The following is a 15870-nucleotide window of genomic DNA, read 5'->3' as shown; positions in this document are numbered from 1 at the left end:
AGACATTGAAACACCGTGGGTACTTAATTAAGTGGCAGCGCAGGCCATCAGCGTGCCTCTAGCAAGGATCTTTAATGAGTCGCTTACAGAGGCAGATTTGCCCAGTTGCTGGAAAAAGGCAAATGTGATACCAATTTTCAAGAAAGGAGATAGGGAAGAGGCACTTTACTACAGACCAATATCACTGACAAGCATCCCATGAAAAGTACTTGAAAGAATAATCAGGTTAAGACTGGTCACACACTTAACACTTTCGCTCAGTAACGATGCAGTATGGCGTCAAAAATTTAGTAGACAAATGTTCGGTAACGACGAAGTATGGCGTCAAAAATTTAACAATTTGGCCTGCTTTCGGCTTGGCTGCGGGAGGGGCGCGTCGCGGTTTTGGACATTATATGCATATACTCCTGTAGGGAATTTCATTGTGAATACATTGATACCAAAATGAAATGACCTAGGACAAGAATTGAGGTAACAAAGTTGAAAAGAGTATAAACATTTTATTGCTCTTGATGAGCACTCACAGGAGTAACGCACTGTCACTTTCTCTGTTTGATGTGGGTAATACAGCAGGTTTTTGGACTTTATATACCTGTATGCATAATTCCTGTAGGGAATTCTATTGCGAACATAATGATACCAAAATGAAATACCTAGGACGAGAATTCAGGTGACCAAAGTGAGAAGTGTACACATTTTATTGCTCTTGCATGCTCCTGGGTAACATGCTCTCACTTTTTCTGTTTGTTGTGGATGGTGCGCCAGGCTTTTGGACTTTATATGCCCTTAGTCCTGTAGAGAATTTTATTGCGAACATGTAGATACCAAACTGAAAAACCTAGGACAAGAACAGAGATAACAAAGTGGAAAAAAAAAAGAGTATTGTATACACTTTTCAGGAGTATTGCATGCTCTAATGGAATGCCAGGCACGCCTTGAGGTGGCGCGGCATTCTCTTGCGGGTAACCACAGCCCTCTTTCATCTTGTCGGTGGGTGGAGCACACCGCAGTTTTTGACATTATATGCATATACTCCTGTAGGGAATTCTATTGCGAACACATTGATACCAAAATGAAAGACCTAGGACGAGAACTGAGGTGACCGAAGTGAAGAGAGTGTACACATTTTATTGCTCTTGCGCACTCCCGGGTAACACGCTCTCACTTTTCCTGTTTGTTCCGGATGGTACTCTGGGCTTTTTTACTTTATATGCCTTTAGTCCTGAAGAGAATTCTATTGCGAGCACATTGATACTGAATTGAAAAAACCTAGGACGAGAATTGAGATGGCAAAGTTGAAAAGAGTAATTTATACACTTTTCAGTATTACCGCGCGCTCCCGTGGAATGCGAGGTCCACCTTGGGGTAGCGCAGCGCTCTCTTGCCCAAAACATGAAATTGTTAAAGTGAAAATTAGGTATATAAACAAACAACAACATAGATTCAGGAAAGGAAAACCATACCTAACAAACCTTATGGAATTCTATGATAAAGTAACACGAATAGGGCAGGACAGGGCAGGACAGGGCAGGACAGACAGACTGCATATTTCTAAACTGCCAAAAAGCCTTTGACAGAGTACTGCACAGGAGACTGTTGATCAAACTTGAGAAGTAGCTGGGAGTAACCGGAAGGGACCTAACATGGGTAAGAAGAAGCAAAAGGCAGAAGCCAGAGAGTAACAGCAAGGGGAGAGAAGTCAGACTGGCGAACAGTAGTAAGTAAAGTACCTCAAGGATCAGTGCAGGGACCAGTTTTATTTCTAATATACATAAACGACATGTCTACAGGAGTCACGTCCTATACCTGTATATCAATGTTTGCAGATGATGCAAAATTAATGAGACAAGTTGTGACAGGTGAGGATTGTAGGATCCTCTAAGGACTAGAACAAGTTGCAGAGATGGTCATAGAAATGGCTACTAGAGTTCAACATGAATAAGTGTAAAGTTATGGAAATGAGACTAGGTGACAGGTGGCCAAATTGACAGTACATAATTAAAAGGAAACTACCTACTGGTAACAATTCGAGAAAGAGCCCTGGGAAGGGACTAACACCAAATCTAACTCCTGAGGCACATATACTGTAAATCAAATAACGGCAGCAGCGTACTCTATGCTAGCAAAAGTTAGAATGTCATTCAGACCTAAGTAAAGAGGCATTTAGAGCACTTTACACTGCCAACGTGAGACCAGTATTAAAGAATGCTGCCCTATCATGGAGCCCACCTAAAGTATAAGGAAACTGGAAAAGATTCAGAAGTTTGTAATAAGCCTTGTCCCAGAGTTGCGAGGGATGGGGTATGAAGAGTGACTGAAGGAACTGAACCTGATGACACTAGAAAAAAGGAGGGATAGGTAAGATATGATAGAAACATATAAAATACTTAGGGGAATTAACAGAGAGGAAATAACAAAATGTTCACACTGAATACCAACAGAACGAGGGGATATGGGTTGAAGCTGGAAACTCAGATGAGTCATAAAGATGTTGGAAAGTTTTCTTTTAGCATGAGAGTAGTGGGAAAATGGAATGAACAAAAGGAGCAGGTTGTGGAAGCAAACTCTATTCATAATTTTAAAACTACACTGTAGATATGATAAGGAAATAGGACAAGAGTTATTGCTTTAAAACAACTGGCGGCCAGAAAGGTGGGATCCAAGAGCCAATGTTCGATCCTGCAGGCACAAATAGGAAAATACACACATGCGCACAGAAAAAACAAATGGAACATGCTATAGGGGTGACAGGCAGACTGCAGACATGATGAAAAGCTCTTATAACTGCCAGAAAGATGTGGGCAGTGATCAAAGGCAATGAATCAATCTGCAGAAGTGTTTCTAACAGAGTACCATAGGGTTCAGTTCTTGTACCAGTAATGTTTGTAATCTCAACCCATTTTCAGAGAAAGTCCGTTCCATCCAGTTGTCAATCCTAGAGACGCATTCATCAATTTTAACACGCTGTTCATTCAAAACAGGAATTTTTCATATATAAATTAATGTTATATATTAGTATATTGTGCATATTTAGTCACTGGTTAGGTTAGGTGTTTAGGCTATGTTGGTGACTATTTGTATTTGTAGTACGTGGGGTGAAGCATTTACAGCATTGTGGTTCAAACAAAAACTGCCAGCAAAGCACCAGTTCCAGAAGTGTTCGGACATCATAAGTTATGAGTCGTTTGTAAAACGTTTTTCATTCATAAACGGGGGGTTTGGCGGGTGTACGGAATGGACTTTGGCGTTTGTTTATGAGGATGGGCTGCATTATCTAAATAAATGATCTACCAGAAGGAATATTAAACTACATGAATATGTTTGCTGACGATGCCAAGCTACTAAGAAAGATAAGAAACTTTGACGATTGTCAAGCCCTTCAAGATTACCTGGATAAAGTAAGTGTGGGGAGCACCATTTGGCAAACAGAATTCAATGTGAATAAATGCCATCTTATGGAATGTGGAATAGGAGAAAATAGGCCATGCACAATCTACAAATTATGTGAAAAAACCAGCACTGAATGAAATGAAGCGCCATTTTCTGGGTGAGACACGGAGGCTCCCGGAGCTATACTGGGCTGATGTGTATATATTAGACCGTGGCAACAGTCAGTCGAAGGAGTTCTAGGCCTACAGGGGACCAGAGCCAGAACCTGGCCCCCCTCAAGAGAGGCACGAGGAGCAATGGCCTAAAGACACCCCCGTGGAACTGGAAGCAGTCTTTGTCTGCCATCTACCAGGTCAAGCACCCAGAAAGGTAGGAATTCCAAAACAAACTACTGTCTCCACTCGATCATCCGGACTATATGGGAAGGACCCCCAGCCGGATTATCACATTTTTCGGATAATGGTACTTTTTCACCTACGAGTCCAAAAGTGACAATTTCCAACTACTTTTATACTACAAACAACATAATTTGAATTGCCTTGCCACATATAATTATTAAATATTCAACTAGAAACCTCAACTTACCTTGTTGGTGTTCGTCTTCTTGATTGATGCCACACATTTTGAAGTTAAGAATTCTTAACAATTTACGTAATCTATACTAATACAACACTAAAATTAACACTTAAAATTACTGTACAGTTCATTAAGCAATGTTAGTTTTGACTGCCAGCTGCTGAAGCCTCACTGGTTGAAGGCATTTGGGTTGCCTATGAGGCCTCACTTATTGAAGGCACTTGCATGCGCCTCACTTGTTGAAGCGCTTGCATGCCCTCACTTGAAGGCGCTTGGCTTGCCTGTGACGCCTCATTTGTTAAAGGCGCTTGCTTGCGCCTCACTTGTTGAAGGCGCTTGGCTTGCCTGTGGCACCTCGCTCGTTGAAGGCATTTGGCTGCCTGTGACGCCTCACTGGCTGAACAACACATAACTTGTCTTTAATTGCTAGGACAACCTTCTTCCTCTTAACACCTCCAGAACGATTGATGCTGCTACCAGACATAATCTTGGCCAAAAATGTTCAAAGTTACTATGAAAATAAAAAAATTATTTAAAAAAATATTTCACTAATGGCGCAGCACTGTGTATAACACGAGGGACGGGTCCACTTGGGGTGGGGCAGCTATAGCACGTTACGTAGGCCGCCAGGAGGAAAAAAAACTCAATATTTTTTAAGGAAACTTCAGCCTGTGCACATTACTTTTAGGAAACATTTATTTGTTATTACATAATTACTAGTACTTATTTCATTTGTTTTTGGCTATGATTAAGTATTCTAAAATTAATGGTAATTCCAGTACCCAGGTGGTCCCTCCTGACGCACGCCTCCCACCCTCCCAACACCACCCACCCACCCCACCGCCTCCTCCACCATGCTTCTAGAGCCACAGACGGGATTAATACGGTATGGCCGAATATTCATCCGGCCAAACCAGCTTTTATCCGGTTCCTGTGGCCATTTTGGCCGGATATTGTGATAACTTTATCCGATCACGATTTTGGCCATATAAGGGCGTTTTCCGGATGTTTGAATCCCGGATAATTGCGGGGTTACAGTACTGCTGATCAAATAAACTGAAAACCGAAAGCCGAACTAGCAACAGAACTCCCCAATCAAAACCAAGGAAACAAGTATGACGTCAACACAAACACCGCGCATCCGTCTGCGCAGCCCCCCCCCCCTCCCGGGAGGGGGACGGGGGGTCCCAGACCTCTACGCCGGCAACTCTCTTCAGTTCAGAGGCTAAGTATAAAAAAAACGCGAAAAAACGCCGACGGGGAGGGAGGAATGCCAGGGAGCCTCCGGGACTCACCCAGAAAATGGCGTTTCATTACATTCAACGCTGGTTTTCTGTGGAGAGCCCCTTCGGCTCCCCGGAGCTACCTAACCAAAGATAAAGAAAAAGAGGGACTTACCTGGGAGGTAGTCGTCACTCGCTTCTCAACTTGAAGTCGAGACAAATGGCTGCAACCAGCGACCCAAGGCTACACACGCCCGAGCAGGCCCAGGAACATTAACAAGATACCGTGCAGCCAGGAACCTGTTCGACCTCCCAAAACCCCATGCCCGAATGTCAGCCCAGGACATATTCCCCAAAACAGCAGCCAAAGCCGCAAACTTACGAACGTCGTAGGCACAGGGATAGACTGTAAGCTGGCTGGACCGATTAATCCTGCAGACAACCTGGGAGAACCACGCCTTGGAACAGGGAAGAAGGTAAACCGGGTCCACCTAAAGCATGTCCCCTGCCACGGAGGCCGTGGAGCGCAAATACCTGCGAAGAGCAGCAACTGTACACAAAACATGATGCACCCCTGGCCGAACCATCCAAGCATCAACAATCCAAGGACCCCCTCAGAAAGCAGCAGACTGATTCTTCACCAGAAAAGAAGGAGAAGACTGCAAATGAATGAAAAGACCACCATGAAGCTCCCCGACCCGACCCCCAGAGGCCAATGCCCACAAGAAAAGTGTCTTAGAAAAAAACAGTCCTGAACCGAGGGGGGCCCACCACAAACCGAGTAGAAGAGAGAAAAGAGAGCACCAGGTCCAACAACAAGAACAGCTCAGGCGGCGCATGAGCAGGCTGGAGGTGAAACAACGCCGAGAAAGCTTGCGGAACGGAGCAGAAGTGACAAACCCCTGCGGTTCAAGCAATGAACCGGAGGTCCAGATACACCATCCAGGCACCCAGCGCTAAAAGAAGCCAGACCTGAGACAGAGTGGTCATCCGAAAGGAGGGGCAAAAGTCCCAGGGATTCAGACGAGACAAGTTCAGTATGAATCACAGATCTGCACAGTCCCGTTTCAGAACTGAAAATAGATGGGAAACCCACCTGAGGGACGTTGTCGTTCTGACCACACCCAAGCGAACCCACTCCCATTAGAAAGAACTTTTTTAGTGTCAGAGTGGTTGACAAATGGAATGCATTAGGAAGTAATGTGGTGGAGGCTGACTCCATACACAGTTTCAAGTGTAGATATGATAAGAGCCCAATAGGCTCAGGAACCTGTGCACCTGTTGATTGACGGTTGAGAGGCGAGACCAAAGAGCCAAAGCTCAACCCCCGCAAGCACAACTAGGTGAGTACAGCTAGGTGAGTACTCCCGAATGACATGACAGAGCACAGGAGAAGAGGCCTGCCCTGCCAGCCCGATCCCCGCGAAGGAGGAGGAGCGACCCAACGCCGCCACAGGTTGGAAGAAACAACCCGAAATGCCCACAAATCGTGGGACCAGGCGAGAGCAAACAGCGCGAGCCTCCCCCCCCCCATCACCCTGTCAACGGGGCAACCCGCAAAAGCCAACGACCCCTACTAGAGCCCAACCGACGCTAAGAGCGATTACTGCACCGACCAGACGCCGACAGCTCCAGAGGAGGTACCGGCCCCAAATCTGGCACTACTGGCTTACAACGACCGAAGGAACCCAGAGACCTGGCATGACCCTTCCGGGCAGGACCTCCATGCCACCCCCCCTCCTGGAGAACCTACAAGTCCGACAAAGGACGTCAACTAGACGAAGCCGTCTGCATAAAAAGCACCACCGCAGACTTTGCAAACAGCAATGGACAAAAAGGCAATGAAAATCTAGGAGCCAGGGCCCAAGACGATTCCAAAATTGGACGAGCACCGCCTGTCAGCATGCGAGGCAAGAAGCGAACAACAGACATCGCCTCCCTCAAACGGCGCATACAACTTCACCAAAGCAGCCGGTGCCAGAGTTGCCGAAGCAAGCAACCCTGAACCTTGGCCAGGAACCCAGCTCCTCCACACCCAGCACGAGACAGTCCGAAGACAGCTTCAGCAGGGAAAAGAAGTGCAAGACCGAAGCCAAGTGCCCACGGGCGCACAAATCCACGGCCACCAGGGATGCCGAAAGGGAGAGAACCTGTACGTGAAGTCGCACCTGGCTGACATCATAAGGAAGGACGGGAGTGAACTAGCACACCTTGAGGTGCTCCAACTCGCCCCCAGGAAAACCTGAACGACCATGGGCAATTCTTGCCATTCAAGTGTGCATTCCAACAGGATGAATGCCAAGCCCCCCCCCCCCAAAGAAAAAAAAGCAGTCTGCCAGCCAGAAAGATCCGGCTCCTTGTAACGCACCGAAAAAGAGGAGCCAAACTCAAAAAGAAGGCTTCATCATCAAGGCGTAATCCAGATCTCGCAGGAGGCAAGCCGCAAGGGGCCTCCCACACCTTTCTCAGTGGGATGTGGGAGGCCAAAAACCTCCAGGAGGGAACCGAAGAACCCAAGGGAACTCGGACCCGAACCCGGGGAGGAGTTGAACTCTTAACAAAATCGTACAGGGAGGGGGAAAGGAAAACCCCTTCCCCTGTAACAACACGCTCTGTGCCGAGGGTGCCAAACCCCCAAGCAGGGACAAGTAGGGCTCAGGCCCCCCCTCCAAGTCAACTCCTCCCCAGCCCCAGAATCCTCCACGTCACGACCCGGGGCCAAGCCGTCCTTCTAACCCTCTGCCTGTGGAGAAAAAGCAGAGTCCACCAGAAAAGCAGGGATGAAGGGGGCCCGCTGGCGTGGCCCAAAAGCTCCAGCAGAAGGACCAGGCTCGAATGCCTCCGCCGCCAATTCGGAAGGGGCAATCCCCGAAGCCACCCGAGTCTCACTACCAGTATAATTCAGCAGGGCAGCTGCGAGGCATCTGAACTGACAACCAACCTCGCACGTTGCTGCAACTTAAACCTTGCATGCAATGTTAAAGCTGCCTGCACCCAAATATCAGTCTCAGTGGACTGGGTGAGGTGGAGTACAAGCAAAGAACACCACTCGCAGGACTCCGGGGTCATAGATGTCACTGACCCCAACAAGCAGCAAGGCAGAGGCAAACGGTGAATGTCACCCCAAAACAGGGGGACAGAGCAACCTACAAACTCGCACAAGGCGAGATGGAACTCAGAGGTCTCCTACATTGGACCACTGAGCCCCAATGGGGGTTTCCAGGGCCCTTAGGCTGACTGCTAAGGGAAGCCCAGGCGAGGTACTGCTAACCGGTTATCCCAGAGCTACCAAGCAAACAATCTAAAAGCTGAACCCCTGTGATGTGTGCAAGCACGGGGACCTAGTGGAGGGCCACCAAAAACCTACCAGTGGTCCTACTGCCACACCTGGCAGACCCCTGCCAGGCAAAACAAAACAAAAACAAAAGAACAACCCCCGCAAAAGCACAACGTCTCCTGGAGAACAGAACCGGTCGCTATGCGTATATCAGACAGCTGCACAAAACCTTGCACCCCAGTCAGCGACGAAACTACCTCCTAACCCAAGCGAAAACAGGAGTAAGAACCACCCCAGCTGAACCTCCAAGGGCGGGCAACCCTAAACCCTAAAACCCTAAACCGTGGAAGGTAAACCTTAAAGCCGCAAAGGCAGTACTTACAGGTCACCTAGGGAAGGCAGCCCTAGGTGCATGCAGCCCCAGTACTCTTGTGTTACGTCTGGCTCACACACCTCCAAAACAGAGCAACTGCAGCACTGTGCAAAGAGTGGAGCCAGAGCGATCAACCATCACCAACACAACAGTCTCTTAAACTGAAGAGAGCTGCTGGTGTGGAGGTCTGGGACCCCCCAGCCCCCTCCCAAAGAAGGGGGAAGGGCTGCGCAGATGGGGGCATGTGGCGACATCATACTTGTTTCTTTGGTTTTGACTGGGGAGTTCTGTTGCTAATTTGGCTTTCAGTTTGCAATTTATTTGATCAGCAGTAGTTTGTTTTGGAATTCCTACCTTTCTGGGTGCCTGACCTGGTAGATGGCAGACAAAGACTGCTTCCAATTCCACGGGGGTGTCTTTAGGCCATTGCTCCTTGTGCCTCTCTTGAGGGGGCCAGGTTCTGGCTCTGGTCCCCGGTAGGCCAAGAACTCCTTCCATTGACTGTTGCCACAGATTAATATATACACATCAGCCCGGTATAGCTACGGGGAGACAAAGGGGCTCTCCACAGAAAAGCATTAAAAGACTTCTGATAAGGAGAGATCTATGGGTGATCCTGGATAGAAAACCAACACCTTAGGACCACATAAAGAACATTGTGTGAGGAGAGTATGCTACAACTTCCAACTTCAGAATCACTTAAATAAAAAGATGATGAAATATTAAAGAAACCGTTCATGACTTTTGCGAGATCAAGACTGAAATATGCAGGTCTAGCCTCCCCTCATCAGGATCCCTAGATGATTCAGTTAAATCCTCTAGGATTACCTTATTAATTATCCTTTGAGCCACCATTGTGTGTTTGGTGGCATTTACTTTTCAAGCCCTCGGTGAGTATACAGCAATACATTGGTTACTATAACTATAAAGTAGTAAAAAGAATTCTTCTAGCAAATAGAAACAAACTGTTAGTGAAGTGACTAGGAATAAATATTCTACTATAATCTCACCTTGAAAATGTGAGTAGGGGTGATGTGAGGCATAAGGCAAGAGGCAATGGGAAGGTTTTCCCCAGTCTCCTGGGGGGTCCTTTCCCGACTCCCCGAACTGTGGGTGATGGTAGTGATGAGTCCGCGGCACATCTTCCCCACCTGGAACGGGTGGCCGTGGGTTTGGCCTCCCACAGCTTTCGTCTCCACCTGCATCGTCCCCATCACTGTTGACCATTTTTTAAGATATAATATATCCTATCTATTCTCACGACAAAAAACAAGCATTGAATGTAATGAAACGCCATTTTCTGGGTGAGAAGCAGAGGCTCCTCAGAGCTAACCGAGCTGATATGAATCTATTAGACCCTAGCATCAATCAATGCACATCGAGTTCTAGGCCTACAGGGGACCACGAACCAGAACCTGGACCCCTCAGAGAGGCACGAGCACCTTACCTTGTGGGTTACCTTGTGTTGGTTTCAGGCCTTAGCGTCCCCGCGACCTGGTCATTGCCCAAGCCTCCTTGTTGCTGGACTGGTCAACCAGGTTGTTGGATGAGGCTGCTCGCAGCCTGACGTATGAGTCATAGCCTGGTTAATCAGGTATCCTTAGGAGGTGTTTATCAAGTTCTCTCGAACACTGTGTGGGGTCGGCCAGTTATTCCTCTTATGTGTAGTGGAAGGGTGTTGAACAGTCTCGGGCCTCTGACGTAGATAAAGTTTTCTGCTCAAGAGTACCTGTTGCACCTCTGATCTTCAACGAGGGGTATTCTGCACATCCTGCCTTGCCTCCTAGTCTCATATGGTGTTATTTCTGTGTGCAGGTTTAGGATCAGCTCCCTCTATTTTTCCACGTGTAAATTATTAATCTCTCCCTCCCGCCTGCACTCAAGAGAATAGAGATTTAGGCATTTTAGTCGGTCCCAATAGTTTAGATGTTTTACTGAGTGAATTTTGGATTTTACATTGTGGATAGCAATGGCCTATAGAAAACCATGTGGTTGGAAGCATTCTATGTCTGCCATCGACCATTGGAGTCCAGGTCCAACGTAGCAGTCCGAATGGAGCCTGATCGTCTGCTAATGACCGATGAACTCCAGGTCCAATGGAGCAGTCCGAATGGAGCCTGATGGTCGATCCACGAGTGACCCAAACCCTCCGAATCGACATCCACACCGCCGCAAACTCCCACGCCATGCTGTGGGCCCGACGGAAGGGCAGACCCCCACCAAGCCAGGCCGGCCTTGTGAGTACAGGTCACAAAGCCCGAGCCAAGAGACGACGCATCCGTGAACACATCAAGGCAGGTTTGGGCAGGCGCCAAGGCACTGAACCCTGAAAAACCTGAAGAGGAAGCCGACGACAAACAACCGATGCACGGCCCCATGGGGCCGAACCCAGCGATCGCGCGAGAGAAGCAGAAGAGACATCACGAAATGAACCAGAACAGCTGACGAAGCCAAACCCAACGCATCTAGTAAACCATCATGGCAAAGTTCAGGTTCCCGCACAAACCCTCAAGCAACCTGGAATCCCCAGAAACCCAGGAGCCCCCAGAAACCCAGGAGCCCCCCCAGAAACAGGCAAAGGCTGGACTGTAGCCGAAGCAGAGCCTCCGGAGGGAGAGACAAAGAAGCGGTCCAAGAGTCCCACATAAGACCCAGCCAAGACCAAACCTGAGTGGGAACCAGATGGGACTTCCTCCAGTTCACCAGGAACCCGAACCCGGCAAGCTGGGAAAGAACCAAATCCCTGGCGAGCAGACACGCGGGCCAGCTGGAAGCCCACACCAGCCAGTCGTCGAGGTAGGCCAGAACCCAAATCCCTAAAAAGACGCAGACGGACCACCACGACCTGTGTTCAGTGTGTGAAAATGGAAGGTACCAGATTCAAGTTGAATGGCAGGCAATGAAAGCGGAAACCCTGATGCCCCACAACAAAATCGAACCAGTCCCTGAACCCCGGATGAATCGGATGTGCCAATAAGCGCCCCAGCAGTCCAGGGACACCATCCAAGCGCCCGGCTCCAAAAAAAGACAAACCGAGAACAGAATAATCATCCAAAAGTAGGGGCAATAAACCCACTGGTTGAGACGGAACAAGTCTAGAATGAACCTGAGGTCCGTGCAGTCCCAATTAGGAACCGGAAACAGGCGGGAAATCCAACAGAGGAATGAGGTTGTTTCGACCCCGCCCAAGCAAACCCACTCCGAAATGACCTGACAGAGTGCAGGAGGAGAGGCCTGTACCGCCAGCCCCGAACCTCCCAAAGGAGGAGGGGCCACCCATCGCTAATGCAGGCCGCACGAAACAACCCAAAAGGCCCACAAATTGTGGGAGCAGGCATGAGCAAACAGAGCGAGCCTCTTCCCCATCGCCCTGTCAATGGGACGAACCGTCAAAGGGCCGATGGCCCTTACAAGAACCCAACTCCCGCACAGAGCGATCACCGTGTCAACCACGACTGGAGGAACCTTGAGCCCTGGAACGACCTTTCCATGGAGACTCCCCCCCCCCCCCCCCCCGTGGGCCCCCCTGGAGAACCAACAAGTCCGACATGGGACGACAACTGGAAGCCGCCGCCTGCAGATTCTGCAATACACTGGAAACTGCACAACCGTCGACCAACAGGAGAGAGGTGGGGCCAAAGAGCCAGAGCTCAACCCCCGCAAGCACAACTAGGCAAACACCCCACCAAAAGTCGAGAACCAGTACCTGCTGACCGAGGCACCAGACATGACAATCTCACCTGCAGAGCAGACACGACTGTGCCACAACACAATCGAGCCAAGTAACATACCAGGAGCATCACTAGTGGTGCGCTCAAAAGCCATGCATACTAGAGGTCGTAGTATGCTTGGTTACCAGAATAAAATTGGAAGTCTATGTGAAATACGTCCAGAGGCACGCGCCCAGCAGAATTTGAGTACAGAAGGGAAGGAGGCACCACTCCGAGCTACCCAACACCCGGAAGCGAAATGACCCCCCCCCCCACCCCATATATAAAATCCAGAACACCCCCAGCATCTAGAGGGCTACAACTGGGGGAGAAAACAAGCAAGAAGCCGTAGAAAACCGCGAGAAACGACACGGAACACACGAGCACCCCGGCCCCAGCGCATGAGGTACGAAACGCACCACCCATGTACCGGGTGGCATGGCTCGTATACCAGGCGGACACACATATCATACATACACATAACGTACAGACACATTGTACACACACACACATCGTACAAACACCAGGAAGGTGCACGTAACGAAGACGAGAAACGTTGAAACTGGAAGGAGAGACAACGTGAAAACAAAACAAGGCGAAACCGAAACAAAAAAAGACAGGACGGATGGGAACCAACGAGGCCGACAAAGGACCAGAGGGAAACGACATCGGAAGTCAACAGACGTTCCAATAATATTGGAAAGTACGAAGAGCCGCGCGAACCAACGAGAACCACGATAGGCAAGCACAAACACACTGAGGTACATATGGACAAAAATATACCCCTGATCAAGGGACACGCAGGGACCCCGATATGAAGGGAACAGTATCACGACGTAAGCACGAAAAGGGTAAGGAAAAGGGGACGAAACACACCCCCAGGAACGATGGGACCGACGAACCCAAACGGACACAGAACCGAACCAAGGGAGGGGTAGACCCAAAACCAACATAAACACAGAGGGGAAAGGAACAACCCCACTCTGAGGAACCGCCAGCCCCTCACCGAGGGTACAAAGATCCAAGAGGGTCAAATTGGGCCGAGGCCCCCCAGGCAACCCCTCCCCAACCCCGAGAACTTCAACGGCAAGACCCGGGGCCGAGCCGCACCCCTCAAAGCCCCAGCTTGACAAGGAAAAGCCGGGGCAGCCGAACAAACACTAAGGAAGGGAGCCCACCGGTCAGACCCATATGCACGGCTGGAGGAACTGATTCGAATGCCTCCGCCACCACCCCGGAAGAGGAAAACTCCCAGAGAATGCCCTAGTCTCAACCCAACCAGACCCCACTCCAACCCCAAAACCCGCCTACGGTTCAGGGTCGGAAGCTAGGGAGGAAGTGTGCAGAACAGAAGGGAAAGGACGAGGGGCGTAAGGAGCCAGAGACGAAGTGACCCCCACCCCCAAGTCCGGACCCCAACAACCAAAACGGGGCAGCCTCGGTGCATCCGGGGCCGCAAACAACCAAGAGCGTTGCCGCAGCCAACACCCGATTGTCATGACTAGTGGCCTGGGTGAACGAGAGCACATACCGATAACACCCATCGCACGACTCCGGGTCATAAGAAACAATGACCCAACAGGCAGCATGGCGGAGGCACAACCAGTGAGTGTCACCCTGAGACAAGGGGACAGAGCAACCGTCAAATTCGCAAGACGCGAGGGGGGACTCCGGGGACACACCCATAGGACCACGGAGCCCCCGTGGGGTTTTCCAGGGCCCTTAGCCTTGGGTACACGCTAAGGGAAGCTCAGGTAGGGTATCATGAACCGGCGCCCAAGTCTACCAAACAAACGTCTATAAGCTGAACCCCCGGGACGAGTCCATTCAAGGGAGCCAAGCGGGGAGTACCACCAACAGAAAATATCTATATAAAAACACCTAGAACAGTAAAGGGGGACCACAAAGGCAGGCCCCCACCAGGCAAAATAAATAACAAAAGAAAAACCCTGCAAGAGGACAACGTACACAGGCGGAACAGAGCCGGCCGCTGTTGTTGGTGAAAACTTGCTGTGCGGCACCCCGCGCCCCTACCAGTGACGAAAACTACCACCTATCCAGAGACGAACCAGGGCAACAAAACTACAGCCAACTCCAAGGGCGGCCCAGTACCGAGCAGTAAAGGACACAGTGGAGGTAGAACCCAAGGTGACTTGTGGAAGGTGGCCCCAAGCCCCAAGGGCAGTACTTACAGGGCACCTAGGATAGAGAGAGCCCTAGGCGCATGCAGCCCGAGTACCATGGAATCTCACACCTGGCTCACACCCCACCGTTAGAGACAGTCCACACCACAAGGCACAGAACTGAAACAAAAACCGGAGCCAGAGGCACTCAACCGGCATGGTGTATATATATACGCCATGCACAGTTTAAGGGTTAAAGGTAAGGTCTTCCAACATGAGTAAACCCAAATCCTTTACATTGCCTTTTCATTCTATGTTACGATTTGACTGTTTTGTAAGTGGTTTCCGTTTTTCAATTTTAATTTTTTCCGTAGCGCATCAGCTGGAACTTATCTTCGTTAAACACCATACTATTTTCTGTAGCCCACAGAAAGACCTGATTTACATCTGATTGGAGGTTTGCCATGTCCACTATGTTGTCTACTCTCATAAAAATCCTAATGTCATCTGCAAAGGATGATACAGTACTATAAATTGTGTCCTTGTCTATGTCCAATATGAGGATGAGAAAAAGTACTGCAGCAAGCACAGTACCCTGAGGGACTGAGCTATTCACAGTTGATCAATCGGATTTTATTTTGCTGACTATTACACACTGGGTTCTGTTAATCAGAAAATTGTAGATCCATCTGCCTATTTTTCTGGTACTGTAATTCCTTTTGAATAAATTTTGTGTGCAATAACACCATGGTCACATTTGTCGAAGGCTTTTGCAAAATCTGTGTAAATTACATCAGCATTTTGTTTGTCTTCCATGACATCTAAGGTCATGTCATAGTGGTCCAGCAACTGTGACAGGCAAGAGCACCCTGTTCTGAAACCATGTTGTCCAGGGTTATGGAGATGCTGTGATTCCAAGTATTTTGTGATCTTACTTCTTAGAAGATTTTTATGATGTGTGATGTTAGTGCTATCAGTCTGTAATTTTTGCCTCTGCCTTATTTCCTCCTTTATGAAGTGGTGCTATCTCTACTGTCTTTAGTATGTAAGGGATAACGGCAGTATCTAGGCTCTGTCTCCACACGGGAGACAGAGAAATCACACAGAGGTTTCAATAGGCCATTGCTCCTCGTGCCTCTGAGGGGGCCCAGGTTTTGGCTCGTGGTACCCAGTAAGCCTAGAACTCCATGTACACTGA

General features: G+C 49.0%; 1 protein-coding gene across 5 annotated transcripts in view; it reads right to left on the bottom strand.

Moving 5' to 3' along the window:
• LOC123755965 (axin-2) overlaps positions 1 to 15870 on the bottom strand; it is a 179635-nt gene that overhangs the window by 118251 nt on the left and 45514 nt on the right. For all 5 annotated transcript variants that reach the window (XM_045738964.2, XM_045738967.2, XM_045738966.2 and 2 more), the window contains one exon: positions 9850 to 10055. In XM_045738964.2, the coding sequence (XP_045594920.1) occupies positions 9850 to 10055 (206 nt within the window). The remainder of the gene's footprint in view (positions 1 to 9849; positions 10056 to 15870) is intronic.

The sequence above is a fragment of the Procambarus clarkii genome, chromosome 43 (assembly GCF_040958095.1).
Source record: "Procambarus clarkii isolate CNS0578487 chromosome 43, FALCON_Pclarkii_2.0, whole genome shotgun sequence".
Taxonomy (NCBI): domain Eukaryota; kingdom Metazoa; phylum Arthropoda; class Malacostraca; order Decapoda; family Cambaridae; genus Procambarus; species Procambarus clarkii.
Note: the sequence above shows the minus strand (reverse complement) of the source record. Positions and strands in the feature narration are given on the sequence as shown.